Source organism: Epinephelus fuscoguttatus, linkage group LG1, assembly GCF_011397635.1.
Source record: "Epinephelus fuscoguttatus linkage group LG1, E.fuscoguttatus.final_Chr_v1".
Classification (NCBI taxonomy): domain Eukaryota; kingdom Metazoa; phylum Chordata; class Actinopteri; order Perciformes; family Serranidae; genus Epinephelus; species Epinephelus fuscoguttatus.
In genome coordinates, this window is record NC_064752.1 from 41,294,474 (window position 1) to 41,317,033 (window position 22,560).

A 22,560-nucleotide genomic window follows, 5' to 3' on the forward strand; every position below is an offset into this window, starting at 1 on the left:
CAATTCCACCAGGCAAAGCTGGGCCCACCTTCCGGCTGCTATGGCTGCAACCCGGTTTTAATCCATCCACCTCATAGCCTCGTACTATTGCGGGAACTTTTCAAAAGGTATGTGTTTTGCCTGCCTGATTTTGCAGACATGCAGATTTTGTTATTTTCTGTTATATTTCTTCTTCTACCATTAGTAAGACAGTGGGCTGTTTAATGGTTTCTTTTAATGTCAGTTTTGGACAAGGTAAGGCAAGTTTATCTAACTGGTGCATTTCAGAGCCAAAGGCAACTTAGGCCAATTAATTGTGTAGATTGTTGATATTTCTCACTTTGTTGTGCTGTAGCCTGCAGATAAAGTTGATACTGTTTAAAGTCCAGTTAAGAACAACATGAACAACAGATTTGTGGCTGGGTTTAAGTTAACAAAAATACATTCATCCTCATAATTATATTGTATCTTCTGAAATGACCTGCTGCACATTTGCTGAAAATACAAGAACTATGGCTGTGATCAGCTCGAGCTGCCACGATGTAGACAAATGCGGCCTGGCAGAGATCTGCTCTCTACTGTGTACATTTTTCTAGTTTTGAATGTTTTCATTTAGACATATTTAGCAGTGTTAGGGGTAATGTTGCATTAACAAAAAAAAACACAGCATGCATTAGAAATCAGCCATCTAATATTTACTGTTTTGCAAGTATCTAATAAGAGAAACAAACACATAATCTCACACATTAAAACAGATGGGCTTTCTTGTTTGTTTGTAGTAAACAAACACAAGAGTGTTACCTTACAAAAGGTTTTAATAAAAATTTTTAGCCATTGGCTAAACAGATTGTTGATTATTCTACCCTGATAGAAGCCAAATGTGTGTTGTTTTTTTTTATGAGAAAGAGGCTGTGCTGTGCAGTGTTGCCTCCAGTAATATAACAACAGACTGGGTTCATTCCAACAACATGTATAACATTCAAGTACTGATCGATATCCTCTGGTGTGTTTGTCGCCTTTTTTGCATAATGAAGCAAATTAGCATAATGTCTGTTTATTTATCAGGTGCAAGCTGTGCCTGAGTGCCCAATCAATCTTTTCCAAACAACCCGGCTAAAGGATCCAATATAGTAATCCAATATGACGAATCATATTTTTGCATTTGCCAACAACGGACTTGAGTTAAAGTTAGACGTAAAAGTAGGCTGGTCGGAGACCCAACAGGCTCATCTCTCATAGTTGTACCCATAATGGGAACTCAGTGGGGGCGGGGAGCTAGAATGAAAGTAGGATATACAGTGTTTATATAGAGAATCCTACTTTTTCATATTTGGTGACACAGGATTAATTACTGTATTTGTTGAAGACAGATTTAAGGGAAGATTAGAGTGGCTCTTAGAACACTGTGCTTTCCATACTAGCATGAAATACTTGGCCTGTTTACAGTTGAGTCTCTTAGCACAGCAAAGCACAGCAGACACAGTCTAATTCCTTTTAAACAAATGCTGTTTTGCAGAAGTGAATAACATAATGTATTGCTGCACAGCAGGCACCATGTTGTAATGAAGGAGACAATAATGCATGGTAATTAGTCAATAAAGCTTGAACAAACAGCACAATAAAGCTTTGAAAGTACAGTACATGGTTGCTCATACTCTTCTTTCAGCCACACAGAGTATGAGCATCTGTGCCAAAGCTGCTGTCTTAAATCTAACCCTGGAAGCAGAACTTTATCTTTAGTTCTAAAGAAACACTGGTGCTTGGCAGATCTCACCTCCGCAGACTCCAGGTTCTCTCCATTTTTCATCCACCTGTAAGAAGGCTTTGGCTTCCCTGTGGCTTTACACTCCCACACCAACGAGTCATCAATGAGTTTCTGGACATCTTGGGGTTTCTCAATGAGATGAGGAGGAGCTGAAAACAGTGAAAATAGGACAGTGAACTCAACATGTGGATTTAGAGATTGTTGGTAACAATGTTAACACGCTTATCTGTCACTTTCAATTATGACCATGTGCTCACAGCAATAAGGCTTTTAAGAAGTAGCGAAAGCTCAGTGTTGAGAAGGTTAGTTTTGAAATGTAAAAGGTTACAGATTATTAGTTACCCTCTTAAAAATTCATAAGTAATGTAACTATTTTAAGTAATTCACCACATTGATATAACTTATTACATTTAGTGTAATGTTATACCCATTTTCCATTCAAATTCTTGCATATATGCGGGTTTTTAAACACAGGAAAACCTGTTAAAACAGGCAACAGACTGCTAGCCCATTGCCAGTAACCAGCAGAGTTTTATTTTTTATTATTTTTTTTATTTTTTTGACTGGTGCATCTCGTCTGACATCACTGACAGACTGGAAAACAGGTTGGCAAATGGCAAAAAGCAGCATGGAAGCCAGTGTTACTGGTGTTCACTTCTTTTTTATATCCATTATTTACTCAGTCCCTCTCTAACTTGTGAAGTATCAGGTCTTTATCTAACTAACCAAGAGTAGGCTAGTCAATGATTAAGTGAAAAAAAGTGGTACATAAAAGCAGATCAGCAAAAGCTCTTTCTGTGTAATGCTCTGTACATTGTGGATGATGTGTAGGTCAAGTCACCATCATCCTATATCACACAAGGCCAGTGGCAGGGCAAGAGTAATGGCTGACTGCACGTTTCCATTCCACAGATCTCACCTAATGCCACTCTCAAGGACTGACCTGTGTGGAGGCTTTTCACTAACAGTACAATCCTGCTTTAATTGGCTTCTGCTATACAGTATTTTGCCTTCGAGTAAAGCAGGATAACACTGCAAGAAATCCAATAACTGCAAATGTATCCGCACTCTATCTCTATGCATTACAACTTCAGCATGTAGTCAATGCTAGAGCTAGAGTGTGTGTATGTGGGTGTTCAGAAACACAGAGTGACGACAGATAAAAAGGAGGTGGATGCAGAGACCGGAGGGGGGTATTTGTGCGGTCTTGTGTATTTATGTTGGAGTCCTGGACAGATTCAACATCAAAGTCCTTCCAGTATCAGAGGAATATTTGTATTTGTGGATCATGTGCTGTACTATATGCTTCTAATACCCCTTTGGCAACTGAGGCTGCGGCACAAGGTTGGCTAGGGTCATTAACATTTAACTGGTATGGAGGCTGTGCTGCTGCTGTCTGTACAAACAGTAAAAAGGGTTACAAGCTCCTTTGACAGGAAGCTGATGTTTCTGTTATTTTTCCTGCTACAGAGAAAAGACATTTACTGTCAAACTACATGACGGAACGTCCATGTCAATCTTCTCTTTGTTGTGGTTGTGTTATGTTACAAATAAAAAATGAAATTATTCACATTGATATATTTTAAATCAATTTTGGCTAGAGGTGAATAGGTTCAAACTTTTACCTAACAGGTATCATGAAACTTCCCCAGTAGATTAATAACTCTATACATATGCAAATGGAACATTGTCTAATTACATATATGCTCAGACTTACAGTTGCACTTTGCTAACAAATTCATGGGGAAAAATGGTTCTGTTATTTTTTGTGCATATTTTTTCATGTTGGGGACCGTAAAGTTTGCATGTTTGTCTGTATGATAAAGCATAAACAAACAGATTTGAGTATGGCATTATTTTTTTAAACTAACGTTTAATTTCTAAGACAGTGTTTTGGTTGTATTTAAAAAACTAAAATATCCTTCTAAGGATAGTACCAAAACTGCCTTCCCCCAAACCAAAATTATTAGGTTGTAAATAAGTAGTATTTTAGTTTTGGGTACAGCAAATATTAAGTTGGCAGAATAGGAAACTTTACGTTGACTTGCCTTAAAATTAATTTGCATTAATTCAAACTGTGAAAGCAATCAAATTGTTAAAGTACATCTGACTTAAAACAATTGTGTTAATTTAACTTGCTGATATTACTTTGTTAAAACCTAATTCTGTAGTGTTACCAATTGAAGTAATTTAATTAAGTTGGTCCAACAATTCTCTTTTTTCAGTGTACATTTTCAGAACAGAAATCTAAACACTGGACAAAGCAGGATTCAAAATTCTTGTTTCTTGTTTCATTTTGTTGACATATTAAGAGTTAAGGGTTGTGCTGAGGTGATTTTGGTTATTTCTTTGCACAACTCCATAAATCAGGAAATACTGTCAACAGCCATAAAAAAAATGTTTTTAGGAATAAAATGTTACTGTATATAAATCAGGCTGTGACTGATAAATGAATAAACCCCCGTGTAAAAACCTTAAGAATTTAGATGGGAATACAACTGAAGAGTTTGGTGTCTGTAAGTGCTCCTGGAGTGAAGATTTCAGGCTCAGAGTATGAGGCAACAACAACAAGAACAACAACAACAACGGTACAAAAAACTCATTTTGAGAAAATACCCTTTCAGAGTAAAGTTCTTTACATTTTAAGACAAAAAAAAGAGAAATTATAGATGAAATGGATAAAAATAAATAAATGACATAATAATAATAATAATAATAATAATAATAACAATAATAATAATAATAATAATAATAGATAGATAGATAGATAGATAGATAGATAGATAGATATCACCATGAAACTTCAAGGCTAATTACTTATGTTAAGATAATCATTTTTTATTAAAGGTCTTCTGAAATGTTATGCTTAAATATACAAATGAAACATTAAATTATCAAATATGTGCTTTCTGGGTTAAATAAGATAAATAGAAAAATGTGTATTTTGGACATTTTGGAAGCAAAAAAGCCCTAAAAATTAAAATTGACCAGTGCATTAAATAAATATATAAATAAAAAGTTTTCACCTGCAGTGTCTCCCAGTGGTGCCCCAAGGGAGTCCACGGGGTGCCCTGCTACAATGATGGCCCCCCCAGTGGCCGTCCCTGGCAAAATTTATTGAAGGTCAATATTACCGTCGTTATAGGGGTGTGGCTCGGTCATTTTATACAGCTTGTACAGCGGTAGCACTATCTTGTGAAATGAGACAAGGTAAGGCATCAATTGGTACCAGCCATGTTGGCATGGCTTGTCAGGAAGGGCACTAAATAACACTGCAAAGGCTCAATTTTGCCATGGGAACAACTGGCATGGCCATTATCAAAGGTTCCTTTGAATTCTCACCTCAAGATATCTGAATGAAAATGGGTTCCTATGGGTACCCAGGAGTTTCCCCTAAACTTGAGAGGGCTTGTTCCCAGCAAATGTTTTTTTTTTTTTTTTACAGTGAATGTTTTTCTTCAAATTAAAGCTGTATATTTGTCTTTTTAAGAAAAAGGATAACCAGCCTATTTGAAGAACAATGAATCACCTAACATGTAGAGATACATAACACAGGATTGTTGTGGAACTCGAAATGTTCACTGTACTGGTATTAATCTGCACACCTCAGATAATCAATAAGAATAACTGTAAAGTCAGAAACCAAATTAAATCAGTGTGCAAATATCCATACTGACAGTTTTCAACTAGCCTATATACCTCAACAGCATAATGGAAGTCCTGAAATTCAGTTATGGCTTTAGGTTTTGGTGTGGCACCCCAATATTTTCAGTTGCCCCATCAGGTCACCACTATAAAAAATTTCTGAGGGTGCCACTGGTATCAGTCTTTTATTACCAGTCCCTACGCCTGAAGAAGTCTTTGAGCTATGTGTGTTTAGAAAAGAGCCCACAGGGAAAGATGGTAGAAAGTTACTCTATAAGGCTCCAACATCACCACTCATTTAGCTTCACATCCATTCATGCTACCGCAACCCTCTATCAGAGCCTGGCTGAGCTGCCCCACCCACTGCACCTTCCAGGACTGCATTGTTGTTGTTGTTGGTCTTTTTTATTTTTCACCTCACTGACAGGGTCCCTCACTCTATCCCTCACACGCCGCGAACGTATCGACTCTCAGTCAACGCTTACCAAATGAAAGCAGGCAGCCCATCTCTGCCTGCACCGGGGCCAAGCGCGCATACAATCAGAACAAACGTCAAGTGGCTAAAGCAGAGGAAAGATGGGGATTTGCCTTATCAGTGAAATCACTATGAGATAATGCAGCGGTAAAGTCTGCAGAAACGCAGATGTGAATACAACAGGGGAAACTAACCTGTCACAGCCTCGCATTTACTTTCCCTCTGAGTAATATCAACATCAACAAGGGAGCAAACAGCCATTTCTTTTCCAAGCTTGGAAAAGCTTGAAAATTTAACAAAAGTTCTCGTCTTTGGCTTGTGTAGTGGTCAAAAACTGCTTCCAACACAGAATTATGAAGAAAGTCAGTGGCAAAATGTACCAGACCCAAAGAGCTCAGTTTGCATGAAAATGTAATGAGTCTAATTTCAGTTTGAGTTTGAACGTCATCCTCAAACCTCAATGCAGTTAAAGAATTCCTGTTTTTAAACACTATTGTAAATTTGAAATACACCTCCTTTATATACAGGACAATAAACTCTAAACACATTAGGCCTACTGTGTGAGTGGGATTTAAGGGTGAATAAGTGTGAGAATGTTTTAAAGTGACCATAGTGCCACCGTAAAGTAACACCTTCATTTCTTCCTGTCTAACACAAAGCCCAGCTCTCTTTCCACTGTAGCTTGCTTGGATGCACAAGAGATACCCTTATCGATTCCCCCATTGGCTTACACTGCTGACGAATGTCTCAAAGGCTTAATTCAAAGGGAGTTCAAAATAAGATTACTGATTTTTATCACCTGGCTGCAGACAGCAGCAGCAGCAGAGAGAGAGAGAGAGAGAGAGACTGACAAAACACATCAAAAATGAGAGCGGGGCCACAGCTCAAAAGGACAAATCAAGCCTTGGTGGATCACAGCGTGCTCTTGGGCTGTTATAGTGAACGAGGCGAAGGGCTTCCAGCGCCGCTGTAAATCACGGCAAATTGTTTAATGCCCCAAATGAGTTATTTTTGACAGCTGACACAGCATGACTTGAAGGGGAGAAAATCAGAAGGAAGAAAACAGAGAGCAGTTGAGGTGGGAGGAAAATCCATAGTTTGTTCAGAGAGCAAGTGAGCAGCCTGCCAAACCTGAACACATCAGTCCTGGCTAAAATATTATTAACGTATGAATGTAATGGTATCGTTTTATCCATTCATTCATGACCATATTATTTGTGATGATAGGAAGTCATCAGGATAGGTGTGTTAAACTTGTATGGTCTGGGAGGTTTGATAACTTTGATTATTTATACAGCACAGATAGACAAATATGATTTATAATATTAGTCCCTCCTCTCTAAACCATTCCTGTCCCCGCGAGTTTCTGTCTGGTGTTGATAAGTCACAAAAAATAAAAACTGTATCCTCAAATAAAGTTTAATTCAAAGAACAAGACTACTATATACTATACTAGGGGTATATAGTAATAGTAATATATTAGGGGGACACGTCCCCCCTATATGCCCTGCCAATATATTGATTAAATATAGAAAAACAGAAAAAAAGTGCTATACTACAAAAGGCAACCATGCACTACCGTCCAAAATAATCATAAATAAACTTAACAAATTGCCATTATTATTACTGCAGGTTCTAGCATTACACTGTATTGTAGTCCTGCATGTGGTTTGTCCAAGTGGTGTTGCCGTACCGTAGCAGAAGCTGTTGCTCGACTGCTGTGGGGACAATCAATGTCAAACACTGTACTGTCTGTTTCATTAGTTTCAGATGTATTAAATTGGGAAAAACTAGGATGTAATATTACAGTATGTAGGCCCTATTACTGCCCTAACTGTTGAATGTTATATTTTTGGTAAAGTGTTAGTATGCTATGAAACTGTCATAAAAAGGTTGCAAAAAGTCATAGTGTAATATGTCATAAAAACAAGTCATTAAAATGTCATAAAAAGGTCATTAAAAAGTCAGTGTGTGCACTTTTTCTGAGTGGCCCTCAATCATATGCTGCCCCCTAAAGGCCCTGACATGCCAAGCCAATGTTTGGTCGTCGGGTAGCTTCTCTCACCCTAGTTGGTGTGGTGTGCCCTGCACTGTTGCCTGTTGTTGGAATCAACGCTGGCAATGGTGGAGCCTATCGGTGTATGAAATGTTTATGACTGGCAGCACACGAGAAGAGAAACAACAGTGAAGAAAATATTGCTAAAGTCAAGAGGGAGTGAGACCAAACAAATATGTTACATAAAGTAAGATTACTTTTCTTTTGCCATTGTGCTCTTTAGCAGAAATAAGTGTGATGGTTTGAGTTATTGTTCACTGGTGCATAATAAATATGCTCCATACTTTCAACATTACATTGTGTTGTTAGTTTGCTAGCTGGCGTCATGATGCTAGCTTTCCCTTTTTGATGACAAATGCAGACTACCGCTGTCTGCTGGTGTGGAGAGTTATTTCCTCTCATGCAGGTGCAAATCATTAGTGCTGGTTGGCCGTCAGCTGTAGTCTTTGTGGTGTGTTTATGTGCAACTAGTTGGCTGAGCTCTAGCGATGCAGCAGGGGGCTTCCATAGCCGCTAGTTCTCTGCAGTGGGTTTAGAGTATGTGGGCCTTAAAATGGCACTTAGCCATCAAAACTGCGAGTACCCTATCTAAGATTCTTGTCTCTGAATGTTCTTAAATTGTTTGTTTAGCTGTGAAATTCCAAAAAAAATCTCCTGGGGGGAACTTCCTGTAGGGTTGGGTTGCAGAAAATTGAAAATCAACAAAAAATGCCCCTTCACAGTTGTTAAATAGGTGATTACGGCCCTTTATGATTCCTTATGGTATTTTGTTTGCGGTTTGTATGCAGTTAGTAACAAACTATAATACAATTAAAAGATATTTAATTATTTACTATGGCGCTGTGACCATGTTGGTAAACCTAAAATATTTCCAGAGCTAATTACATTTTCTTGTCACAATGGGCAAATGTTTTTTTTTTTTTTTAATGTGGTTTCATACTTTTTTTATTTACACTGAAATACATAATTGATCCATAGATTCATACTTTATCATATCATTAGATCAGAAAGCCTTTTCAAAGAAGACACCCATTTAATATGGGCAAATGCACTTTGCATTCACTGAATAAAGCAAAACATTGACACCTTATCTCATAATTATGAAATCCTAATGTCTCGTAATTATTAGGAGATCCTGACGTTGGTGTAGCCATTTGCTGTAAAACTGTGAAATATCTAAAATATATAAATTACCTTCCCAACAAAAGCATATGGCAACCCACAACGGGACATCAACAAAAGCAACAATGCAGATCTTGTAATTACAACATTGGGATCTCGTATTTACAAGATCTTATGTCGTAATTGTGAGATAAAGTGTCCATTTTGTTTTTTATTCAGTGAATGCAATTCGCTTCTGTAGGCAAAAGTAAGTACATACATACAGTACATGGAGGTGTCTTTAACGTGACATTTTATGACGAATTTGTCTATTTGTATAGGATTTTCAAGACTATACAGAAAACGGAGAAGGAAATAACGAGCATCGTTAAACATACAAGAAAAGAAAAGAAAAGAAAAGACAAAAAAACAACACCCCACAAGTGCTACCTTAGTGAGGTCTCGTTTAGGAACAATGAAATCACACTACTTTAACCTGAAGATTAGTCACGACAATCTTTTTGAGAAAGTGGAATAATTGTTGAATTCCAAAATATCAAGTTCCTACAGTGAAGCTCTGTACTGACCAACTAGTGTATTTAACAATATATATGTCATGCTATATATAGATGTCAGTTTAACAAAGATCATAATTACTGTCAAGTTGGAATGAAGTGACAGTAGATATTATGACTTCTAGTATCTGAACTCAGTAGGTGTGACTCCATCTTCAGGACTATAGGCGCCAATGAGCGAATCTGCTAACCTCCTTCCTGTCGATCCAGATGCTGCTGTGCAGATTATGTCCCTGACATATGTGCCACCGGCCTATGTATAGTACATTTAACGGCTTTGATCTCCAGTCAAGCTGGATGTCAATCATGATGCCATCTGGTGGAACCCAATACAAGGCTCACCAACAAGGTCGTATCCAAGGGCTCAGCCTCATCCGCATCACTCCTTTAATCTGGATCAAAATATTAGAGGCATCATGGCTGACAGCCTTTAATCATTTTGATGTGCCGTTAAAACGAGCCTCCCTCCTCGTGTAGCTACGCCACATGAGCCTCTGCTGATCGCCACTGACTGCTTTATAAGACCAGTTGTGTCTGCTTGTGTTGCTTCTCAGTCTGAGCAGGTCTGACAGATGTGGTTCACGCTGGTCAAATATTCATGCATGTCAGGATCACCTACCGTAGAAAGAGAGCTTCCCTTTCACTGTGTTCATTCCCCTGGAGTTCTCTGCCACACACTCGTACGTGCCGGCGTCCTCCTGCTGGAAATATGGGATTTCCAAGACGCCGCTGGCTTTCCTCATGTCTACTTTCCTGGGGAAGGGTACACCATCCACTCTCCTCCAGTTTATAGATGGTACTGGGCTGGGAGGAGATACACAGAGACGTTTAACCCTCTGAAGTCACAGCTTTCAATTAAAAAAGAATATATAACAAGAAAAAAAGTGCAGAGTCTGATCTATTAAGAGGTTATTTTGATTTGACACCAAGTAGAAAATAACTGTTACCTGTCTATTTTTTGTGTGCAAATCAGTTATTGTGCAGAAAACCTTATGCTATACAAACTGATTATTGATTGACAAAAACAAAACTGCTAAAAGTGAACTTTCACAACATTTACCAAACATGTTCTTATGCCTTATTACTGAATTAGAGCTGAATTAAAGACAGTGCGAGTCAATTTTCTCATTATCTATACACATTCAACCTAATATTACTCACAGTCTCTTAAATATTTGAATTTAATGTCTCAAGTGTACCTTCATTTGGAAGATTAAGGATAGGATGATCAAATTAACCTTTAATTATTTCATTAAAATCCCTGCAAGCACAATGTTCAGGTCTTTTAAGGATCAAATTCAACTTTTTTACATCTTAAATACACACATTCCTTGGCCACTCCACTAAATTATTAATAAGGACAGTTTAAAGGGGAAGTTCGCTAATCTCCCAAATTCATACATATTATTAGCATGGTCTAAGACAGTCTAAAATATTAGTAAATAAAAATCAATTCTCTCTCAGATCCAAAAAACTACTATTTGTGATGTCATAGGGCACTAAGTCTGGAGCTGCACCATAGACAGTGAATTGGAAAGATGTTCACAGTACACTGAGAGTGTCCAGGGGAATGTTCTGAGTATGTGGGTACATTTTTCTGTTTTAGAACAGAGAACACAACAATAGCAAAAAGCTCATTTGGGTATAAAACCTAAAAGAAAAAATCCATGGGTCCACAAAAATCAGGTTTCCCTTCATTGTCTTTGGAGCAGCTCCAGACTTTATACCCCATGACATCACAAGTTTGAGATTTACTTCTCTGGTTTATGGCTTCAAGAACGAGTAGCTCATGTTCACAAATATTGATTGGACTTTCAGGACATGGAAATAACTCACTTGAATTCTTTATTTAGGTGGTGTTCCCCTTTAAAGGAATATTTCACCCACAGAATGATGATTTGTATATCAATGACTCACCATGTATTACCTTGAATTCATGAAGAATACTTGTTTTTCTTGTATGCCTCCGCGATGAAAGGAGAATCCAAAAAGGCGACTGTTCTTCATGAATTTACATTAACAGGGTCCAAATTTAACAACAACAAAGCTATATCAAAACATCAGTTTACAAACTGTCACGCAACTCCTACAGTATAATCTGAGGCTCATTTGTACAGTTGTATGCTCAGTACTACCCAAACAAATGCAATATCACTTGTAGACAGAAGTGTTTCAAAAGGTTTAAGTTAGAAATGACTGTGTTTGGAAAATACTGAGCACACATTAAATGAGCCTTGGATTATACTGCACAAGAATGACGGATGGTTGCCTTTTTGGGATTTCCAGTTTATCATGGAGGCCTGCAAGAAAAACATTTTCTTTAAGAATACAAGGTAACATGCAGTGAGTAAATGAAGTGGTAATTTTGTGGGTGAAGTATTCCTTTAAACTTTCCCCAGGAATATTATAATAATAATATAGTGGTCATGTAAAATGTACATTTAGAGTGTAAAAAGCTGAATTTGATTATAAAAAGGCCAAAGTTCTAAACATTTTACTCCTCAGCCTGCTCTTTCACGAAATTTTAAGGATTTTAATGAAACGATTCGAGGTTAATTCGAGCACTCTGTGCTTAATCTTGCAAATTGAGACATTTGAGATCTTAAACTTGTACATGGTATTTAAGGGCATGTGAGTTAATATCAGGTTACGGGTTATCAGGTTATACTGTCTTTCATTCTGCTTTATTGTTTTCAGTTGAGGCGTAGTTTTCTTCACAGATTCAAGGTAATACATAGTGAGTAACTGATATATTAATGGTTATATTGTGGGTGAAGTATTCCTTTAAGGGGCATATCAGGTACACATAAGGGGTTTCATTCCCTGGTGAAGGTTAAGCTCCAACAATTACTCCACAGAATTAAGTAAAACTGTCCACTAATCTAGCTTTAGGCCTATTAGCTCATCCTGTACTCTGGGCTTCAGTGCATTGTCTTACAAAACCTGATATTTTAGCTGAACATTTTTCACCGCAACAAGTGCCCTCTAATTTCTTAGATGTGCAGCCTAACTTGAAACACACGAGGACTGCAGCAAAGCAGTGAAACATGAAAAAAATACCCCAGCACTCTTCTGGTAATATTTTTCTTTTATACGCGAGTCAGCATGCTGAGCCTGACAAAGAGTAGGCTTACTTTCCCAGAGCGAAGCATTCCAGCTTTACAGTGGATCCTTTGGCAACATGAACAACCTCTGGAAACTGAACTTCAATCTTTGGCTCATATTCTCCCATCACACCTGAAAGAGAAATGCAAATGAGTGTTGGTGTTAGTGCAAAAAGAAGAAGCTAAACAACTCAGGCAAAAAAAAAAGCCCTAAATAAAAACACTAGCTGTGGCTTCTGCTGTTGCAACACAGCTACTGAAAATCTTTTTCAAGCACAGCCATCTTTTTACAATAAGCTGAAATGTTTTTCAACTTCCAACGCTGTGCGATCTGAGCAGCAGAAACATGCTCTGCTCTCAGCGCTGTCACACATTGCTCTCCCATTGAAAATAATGAGAAAAAGAAGCCAAAACACAGCTCTCCAGCGGACATGCTACACACTGATGCTGAATGGAAAAAACAACTTTGAGAATTCATAGACGGTTTGAGCTTTTACATCCAGATGAGTTTCATCTCGTTGTAGTGCTAACAGCTATGAACCAGAAAATGGGCCCATAAAATCCCCCTGGGTACCGCCACTGTGTCTACAAAGCATCCCATTCACTGTCGGTGAAGCAGCTCTGCTGGATTATAATATTGCTGCTGTGCATGCTAAAAATCTCCGAATAAAGGAGAAGACGGGGATGTGGGCTCTCTGGTGTTCTAGCTTTGGGAGAGGCTTATTCATAAATCAAGACTGGAGCGTCTGACATCGTCGAGAAAAGCACATGCATATTTTTTTGTCTTCCCCTTAAATGACACTAAGGTAAATTACATCAATGAATTTGTAATGGGCCTACTTTGATTTCTCCTGGCTGTGCCAATTCTGGGTGCACAACATGGTATTTTAAGCCCCTCTCATCCTCACCAGTGTAACAATAGGTTTTTCCCCTATTGCTGTAATTCAGGTCTGTGTTGCACAAATAGCTCTAGAGATGGAGGAAACAGGCCAATTTCATCTCGTTGATTTGGTGAGGCATGTGTTATCAGGATGGCTCCCTGAGTGACTGTGAAAGCTAATTCAGATCCTTATCACAACTGTCTCATACTGGAATGTAACCACAGCACTATCACCCATTTTAAAAAGACAGGTGGAAGTGGACGGGTAATTGTCTCACACCATAACCTTTTGTAGGGGACACCTGTTTAATGTGCCAACCTGCACCCCCCCGCCCAACCCTAGCCACCGTGACCGCGGTGGGACTCATGTTTTGCTGCTAGACCCGCCGCCTCGGTGAAATAGAGGTATAATGAAAAAAGAAAGGAAGGAAGCAAGGAGGGGAAGTGCTCAGGAATTGCTTGAAAAAAACGATCTCTCAAATCACACAAGTTATTCTGGATGAGGGTGTCTATCAGTAGCAATCCCTTAAATGTAATGCTGTTGAAGACAATTTTTAACCAAATTTAAGACTTGTTTTTCACCTTTTTCTCTTATCAAGAATTGCAGGTAAGTGTAAAGGTAAGTAGTGAACCACCCCATTCTCACTCCGACCTCGTCACATTTGGTCATCGACTTTTCGCATCCAGATACAATGTACAAGGTACCCTGGGTGTGTTGGTTGTTGACATTCTAGGACACTGTGTCAAGTTCTGCCTGTTACATGCGTTGTCCTTTTTCAAAATACACTTCCATTTTCACAGGAAATATACAGTCTCTCTGATTGTCTGTGATTACTACACTAAAATATGTTTCTGAAAACACTTCAGGTGAGAAATAGGCAACTTAGTAACAGAATCTTGATTCATATTTGATCGGCACTGCCTGGTTTGACAGTTTGACTGCTGTTTCAACACGTTCTCATCCCAAGTCATCACATATTGTCACTTTGAGAGTGGCTTTTCACGGCTACATACTACGCACTAGGTATCCTTCTGTGTCTGCTGTAGACGTTCCAGGATGCACTACCAACGCGGGGATGTCAACAAAAGCACATGGCTGGGTCTGTGAAAAACATCTTGGAAAAAAATCCTGGAAGCAAACACCGGGCTCCCATGTGACAGTGCAGGGTTTGTTAGACCCATTCACCATCCCCACCACCTCCCCCCACCCTAAAGGGACTTTCCTTATAATATATTGTTAGTGGCAGCATTTCAGCCTGACGCCACCACAACAGGTGGCGTCCCAGTCTATTGGCGGTGTATCATCACAACACAAAAGGGTGAGTCCGGACACGTTCCATATTGACACCACCTGGCTGCATATCATACCACCGAGAAAGGAGGCTATTGGCGTTGGGTGACGCTGAAATAATTGGTTTTCGATGACTTTGGAATGAGAATGGTCTGGCAGTTCACGAGCAGTGATTGTCATGATGGACAGCTGCTCTCTCTGAGAGTGGCATGTGATTGGCCATATAGTCTCCCGTCATGGGCTAGATTTTCTTAAGCCTGAAAACAGAGCCAAATAGATGTGCACAAGTGTAGTGTTCTCTCAGACCACTTGAATTACAATATGCTACAAGGTTATTATGGCTTTTTTGCCCAGTGAAACAAAATTTAATGGCCTAACCCCGCTTTAATCATTTATCAGCAGTTTCCAAACAATTAATAATGCAATTTAATGAGGTGGTAAGCACGTATTTCTTTAGTGTCCATTATATCGACTTGTCAACAAATGCAACACCTCCTGTGAAACATTCATAACTCATTTAACACTTTGTGTTACCACTGATACTAACAGTATCTTCCAATAAAAAGGCCTAACAAAGCTTTTTGAGAAGAGGTAGTCTTCACTTTTGCACGGGATCAGCTGTAATTAACTAAAACTGAACATTTCTCATGAAAATAACACTTAGGTCCATATTTCTTGTACTGCATTACATTGCATATGGTAAAGAACATCCTTCTGGGACAGAAGCCTACAATTACATTACTTGCTGACAGTGACCTTTCCTCCAGAGTGCCTTGATAAGGCCAGCCTAAAGCATCAGATCCACATGTTAAAGGACATGCTGAAATTAGCAAAGAAAGAGATAATTAACCTTTGAATTTCATTTGTATTCCTTGAAACCATCTCTACCAGGACTGGACCAAATTTCCAGCACTGCTGTGATAAATCACCCACTCAATCTCAGCACAGAGTGACAGGGGTGCATTTTTTATTACTTATGAAGGTGACAAAAAAGAGGGAAAACACCATCAAAAGACATGATGAAAGTGGAAAGAGGTAAATATATTTGAGACGTGTTATTATCACAACATAAGTTGCGAGCTTGAGACTGGTGGGGAGTGATATATTTTTCATGATTCCATGTGTAAGTAGATGCACTCCTAAAGTGAAAACTTTGGGACTGCATTATTTAGTCAGCGTTAGAGTAAACATTCTCACTGTAGAGGGTTCAGCTGTAGCCTCGTAACATAACTGAGCATTTACACTGGCTATTATTTAAAAGTGTAGTATAAAATGTAGTCGAGTTGTATTTCAAATATCCCTGTAACCTGTGGCCAGAAGAAAATGTTAGCACTGTACCTTTCTGCAAACCATGGCCATGTTAAATTTGCACATTTCGTAGGTGTATTATCAACATTTTTAAAGTGAGATATGAGCTGACTTTATCTTAGGGAGGTGAAGGGGATGGTGGATGTCACCAATATGAGACACCTGCCAAGCTGCAGACCACTGCTCAAGACCAACAAATAACACAACCAGTTGTTTTTTAGCGACTCGTTTCGGGGTTTCCAGTGGCTCTTTGGCCACCAAATGTGGGTGTTTCTTTAGCAAGTCATGGCTGTTTTCACAACAGGGATGTTTTTTACCAAAGACATTGATGGCTTCTCCAGCTGTGATTGTGCCATCAGTGTTGAAATGTAAAGTTTCAACATATACGCTACATAATGTACAATATAAGATAACATACATTACCAACAGTTTTTTTCTGGCAATTGGGTTGAAATATTTTGTTCTAACAGAGAATTGGCTTTGTGCAAATACAGATTAAATATATATAACATCCAAATTCAAATTTGGAATGGCGATATCTGTAAAATGATGAATCTGATAAGGCCAACTCAGTACATTTTTGCAACCAAATTAATGTTCCTATGACAGGATACTGTTATCAGTAGATTCTAGGACAAAACCCTGTGATATGCAGACCAATTAACCAGAACACACTTCTCCCCAGCAGTCTCATGTGTTGTGGCGGTTGTGAATGTTGTCATAACATTGGCTTAGTGCAATTAGCGTGTTCAAAAGCAGGGCTCACCATCACTGCGGAGCACTAGTGGAGTGGGTGGACCCTGAACTCGGGTCTTTGTGACGGTGTTGGTCACCACGCAGGTGTAGTTGCCAACATCAGAGGGCTCCACTTTGGCGATGTACAGATTCCCCGTCTCCTGCGAGATGAATCGACGAGTATCCTGCTTCACAAATGTCGGGTACTCATTAAAGATCCAGGAAAATACAAGATCTGTGGATAAAGAAGAAAGCGAGAATTCTCACTTTAAATGAGACTCTGAAAAGGTGGTGAAACATGGGAGAGGAGATATTTTGGTTGTGGTGGTGATGCATGATAAGTTTTAGACCTCCTGAGGGTAGAGAAAATGGTGACAAAGTTATGTCATGCTAAGGTGAAAATTAATGACAGGATCAGTGAGAGCTGCAAAATGAATATCTGGAGTCTCTTCAAATGACCATTTTTCATGCGGATGAAGTCTGCATATTCAACTAGGGATTTGGAAGACACTGGTGTGTGCTGTCATGAGTAATTACAGTTCACCAGACAGCTAACTAGAATCAACAACAGAGTTTCTAATAACGGCATGGTAACAATTAAGCATCACACAAGGAGTGCTGTTGTACTGAGTATCAGCTGTGCATGCGACCTCGAGTGTGATACTGCTTTTATGCAACAGCACCTTTTATTAATTAGCAGTGATAAGCGACAACAGGTTATGATTTGTTTTTTTATTTAATCATTTATTTAGCTCCATCAACACAAATGTAGCCCTGTTCCCACAACTGCACTGTGACTGGACTTTTGCCAAGCAACACATAAACGTTCCTTCACACTAGCTTGCTACTTTGTGTTGATCAACACGTCACTACAGGTCAGCTACTTTGCATCATGTACATTTATCTGTATGTTTCCATTCACAGTGCAGGCAGTGACATAAGAGTCTGGTGACAGCCGCTTTGGCAGCATATGTGATTTCAATGATTTAACAGCTTGATGAGACAGCACGTTTCAACATCGACTCTGGCGGGTTGCAGTGAAGTATCTGGGCTTATTTCCTTCCATTTGTCCTCTTCTGATGACCATTCACAAAAAATTCATATGTTATTTGTGGAATACTGGTCATCTTTGACGTGCAAAGTTTGTTATGATGACTGTTAATATAGGCTAATAAACAGTTAATGTAATAAACTATTTAAAACACAGGTGAAGCAGAGTGATACATGCATAATTAAAAGTCCCAGTGCTGCTGTACAATCTATGAGTACTCCTGAAATGCCTCTTGTCCGGTCAAATTACTTCTTTGGAACCAACTATTGTATAATTAACAGTAAGTTACATAAAATCTTGAGTCAATAATGAACTGAACAAATCAAGGAACAAATAATTTATTGAAGCAAATGAATAGAATTTTTTTTTGTGTCCCATCAGAAAACATTACAGTATCTTGCTAATAAACTGATAAACAGCTAATATTAAAGAAATATCACTAAAACAACCAATATGCTCAATAAGTAAATTGAGAACCCACGTGCATGATTATTTACACATAATATAATTATCATATTATCAGCTAACACAGCCACAAAACAAGCTCTCTATACCATTCAGTTATTCAGAGCACCACACTCCCTCCCAGAGCACAAAGGTGCAGGTGCAGTGAACGTGAAATTTAACCATTCATTACATCATATAGAAATAAAACGCTCTATTCCTTAGTATGACACTACTCTCATTTTCATGTTGGTCACTGTTTTTTTAAACTACTTTGGGTGAAACCGACTGTGTTCTAATGCCCATGCAGTCCAGCGCTAGGTCTAAAAGTTTGTGTTTATTTGCATCTGCAGCAGCTGCTCCTCTACTTTCACCCATAGGTCTCATCTGATCAGTTCTGATTAACCTGCTAACTGATGGACTGACCAATGCTTCAACCCACAGCTCAAACTCAACAAACTGCTGTTGAGGGGGGAAAAAAAACAAATAAAGAGTCCAACCTGCACTGCGTTCACAGACTCACATAAATCTAAGAATTCAGGTAGGGAACACAGAATCATCATAAAGGGACACACACACACGTGCGCACACACACAAAGCTGTACAGACATGCTGATACAATCACGGTTATGATACAAAATGTTTTGTATTAACAAGGGAGCCACCATTTTCTAAAGTGTCATCTCAACCTTCTTGGAGAAACCTGTCAAAGGTGTGACTTATCACTAAAGTGGGGCATCATGTTGGCAAGTACCTGTCAGACTGCTGAAATCAATAAAACATTGTTGGAGTTTAAATGTCAACCTTTCCCTGATGTCACATCATGTTGTTGGAGTATTTCAAAAAGAGCCAAACACACTTCTGATGTCCTGAAATCCACACACAAAAAGACTTTTCTTTCTTGCTTGCTTTCTTTCTGTCTTTCTTTCTGCAACCTTTAGGCAGTGGTGCATAGACCCCAGCCAATAACAGTACGCGGGAGATGTCAGGAGTTTATTAAAACATAGTGACCAGGTTGCAGCACACATCCAAGAGTAAGGTACAAAAATTACAGACAAGGCACCATGGCAGCAACACTGGTTAGGTAACGTAGCCATGGCAAAACCCCAGATTCACAGAGTTTAGCCCAGGCGTAGCCATTGCCGTCGCTTTTTCAATCTGTTCTCAATTCATGAAAGTTAATGCTAATGTTTTGGTCACGTAACCAAGTCTTGTTCAGCATTGTGTTGTAATTCAATGCCCTTTAAGGAGTCAGGTGTTTACATACATTTTGTACATTTTGTTTGTTTGGTTTTAAGACTGTTTTTCCCAAAACTCTTTTACCTGTAAATCTACCATGCTAACCAAGCTAGCAGCTAGCGTTATGGTTAACTCTACCCCCTCCAAATAACAAGATGGTGACAGCCAAAGTGCCAAGCCCAACGCTTCAAAACAGAAGTCCACAAGCCAGTAAGCTAAGTCACTGTGGTTATGTCCATTATTTTTGTGTATTCTAGGGGCGGAATACCAAGCGGAAATAGCCTGTTCCAGAATGAGGGTGTATCTGGAGTTTCACTTTTACTTTCGGGAGAGGATCTGGATGAAAAGCAACACGGACTTGGCCTATTTTATGGTGGAAAGGTAGGTGCCTAGTTAGCTTGCTAAAGTAGCTGCTTTTTCCATTACAACAAAAACATTCCTACATTGTACGTCCAAGCAGTATAAGGAGGAGATGCCAAGTCTGAATGTCCTGTCTGCAAACAGTGACCGACAGTTCCTGCGTAGCATACCTTTAATGCTCCTCCATTTTGTGTAAGTTCGGTAAATGGCCAGATCAGGACAAAAGACTGAGTTTAGCACTTATCTGGTTCATTAGGCTTCCAGTTTGACATCATGGGATGCTTTAAAGAAAGAGAACAAATTATAAGAATCAATGGCCAATTATTGAAAATTTAATAAACTAATGATAGTTCTGTAATTACTATGTAACAATAATTAATGACCAACTGTTACAGTAGATGGAATTAAGTAATTAAGTGACTCCATTAACCTGGTCAATAATCCAATTTAGTGTGAACCACGGTTTAAATAGATACAAATGCTCAGCAAAATGTGAACAATGCAGGTTTTTAAGCGCACAATGTAATGAATATAAAATTTATAAAACACACTTGAAATCACTACATCATTGCCACACTCACAGCCACCAATCTATCATAATCTCACCACAGACATCATCTCTACCATCATCTAACAGAGATATAAGAAATGTGATGTAGGCGTAATTGCAACAGCTTTGGCATCTGAGAAATCAGATCTAACCTCATTTTAAAATCTGCTGCAATGTCAAGAAGTGAGCATCATTTTAAAATGCAAGTACAGTATGTGCTCCACATATGTGAAGTGAAAGAAATATTGTATGTTTTTCATGTAATGTTTTTCCTTATTTATGCCTTCATATATCTTTTAGTTCCTGTGTTGAGCAAATTGGATACAGTATATCACTGATAGTCTGCTGTGGGTTTGGCTCGTTCATACGAGATCTACTCCTGGATGAGCTCTTTACATTATTGAAGTCAACTAATAAAACCCGAGTGCTGTGGCGTGATCTGCTGCTCTGGAGTTTAGCAGCCAGTTAAACTGACATGCATACATGCTATTTTCCTGCTGAGCTCAATCAAACCATACCATTTGTAACTGGACTAGCAATTAAAGTAAACAGTCTTGGAGGAACCCTTCCCCTTCGCTAGCTGCTTGGCCATTTATCACAGCATGATCCCTCACTCCTGCTGGCTTAAAGGAGCAGGTACTGTACTCTACGGGAAGCAACAGAGGCGGCCGATCAGCACCGTTTGAGGCTCGGGCTTAGGGTTTGGCTGCTGTGTGTGTGTCAGTGTGACTGCAGCTGAACACAGAGTGATGGCACAGCAGAGGTCTGTGGGGACAAGGGACACTTCAAGGCAGGATAAGGCATGTTGTTTGTGTTTGTTTCCTCTCCAGTGCTTTTGGAATATGGCTGCACCTGCTCTCGTTCTATGTTTAAAACCCATATGACAACATGGCACAACATGAGCCACAGAATGCCGCAGAGAGTGAAAACATAATGAGATGTCTCACGCAGCTGGCCCAACCGTCTTCACAAAATCATCCAGGGCATTGATTTTATGGGTTACACAATGCTCCATGGCATAAAAACAGGACATCTCCAGGACAAAATGTAGAAGAAATCCAGCTGCCCGAGGAGACAGTATTACAATCACTGCCATGGCAACAGGAAATCAGCCCTTTTTGTATTATGACGACAGCAGCACATGCTCAAATTAACAATACAAGTTGTTTTAGATTACAGTCTGGTGTTGCAAAGGTCTTTTCAAATTTGACACTATAAAATGACATTCATTTCTTGACAGTGACCCTTTTGTAAAACACAGTCCCACTCAAGTCCATGGTTTCTTTTAGTCTGTCTGAAAAAAATCGTTATTTTTTCCAAAACATGATCCATTGAGGAGAGGTTTGCAGAAGTCCCTGAAGAGTTCTTTGTGGTTTCCCTCTGGGTTAAAGATCACTTTGCATAAGTCACGATGAATAAAGCTGCTTCACTCACAAAAGGAGACCAAGGAGCGGCTTCAAAGGACAGACCTCACTGAATATTCAAAGAGTGAACAAGTCGTGCAAGTCAAACATGTCTGTCTCCTTACACAGTTAAAAATCACGCCTAGGCTACCCTGCGATAATGTAAAGATGGAGCTGGAAGATGGTGGGCAGTGATCCCAAAGCGGGTCTATCATCCTTTATGACAGCCCAGAGAGGAGAAAACTCTATCAGCTTGGGGCTCCTGTGGATGGAGGAACACACAGTTATGTGTCTTTACTGTCAGCCGAGATCTCACTCGACAGTGTGAGCAGGTAGTTTCAGGAAGACCAGTTAAAATAAATTATTCCTTTTTTAAGAAATTCCATGTCAGTATGTACATACAATAGTAGGAGTAGTTAAAATGCAACTCTCATTATGGAGTTCTTAAATTACTCCACACTCTTATTTTTGTTGCACTACTGTACTGTATGCTTTTATACACAATGCTGAATTATTTATTTATCAATTTATCCATTATAAGAGTATTTAGTAGAGGCAACTTTTAAAACTGCATTTTGTCTTTTCACCTGTGAATATTC

At 39.0% G+C, this 22,560-nt stretch overlaps 1 protein-coding gene across 1 annotated transcript in view; it reads right to left on the minus strand.

Moving 5' to 3' along the window:
• Positions 1 to 22,560, minus strand: part of cntn4 (contactin 4) — a 214,013-nt gene that overhangs the window by 70,817 nt on the left and 120,636 nt on the right. The window contains exons 6-9 of the mRNA XM_049573046.1: positions 16,946 to 17,149; positions 12,731 to 12,833; positions 10,216 to 10,400; positions 1,754 to 1,893 (exon numbers count right to left, since the gene is read on the minus strand). Coding sequence (XP_049429003.1) covers positions 1,754 to 1,893; positions 10,216 to 10,400; positions 12,731 to 12,833; positions 16,946 to 17,149 — 632 coding nt within the window. The remainder of the gene's footprint in view (positions 1 to 1,753; positions 1,894 to 10,215; positions 10,401 to 12,730; positions 12,834 to 16,945; positions 17,150 to 22,560) is intronic.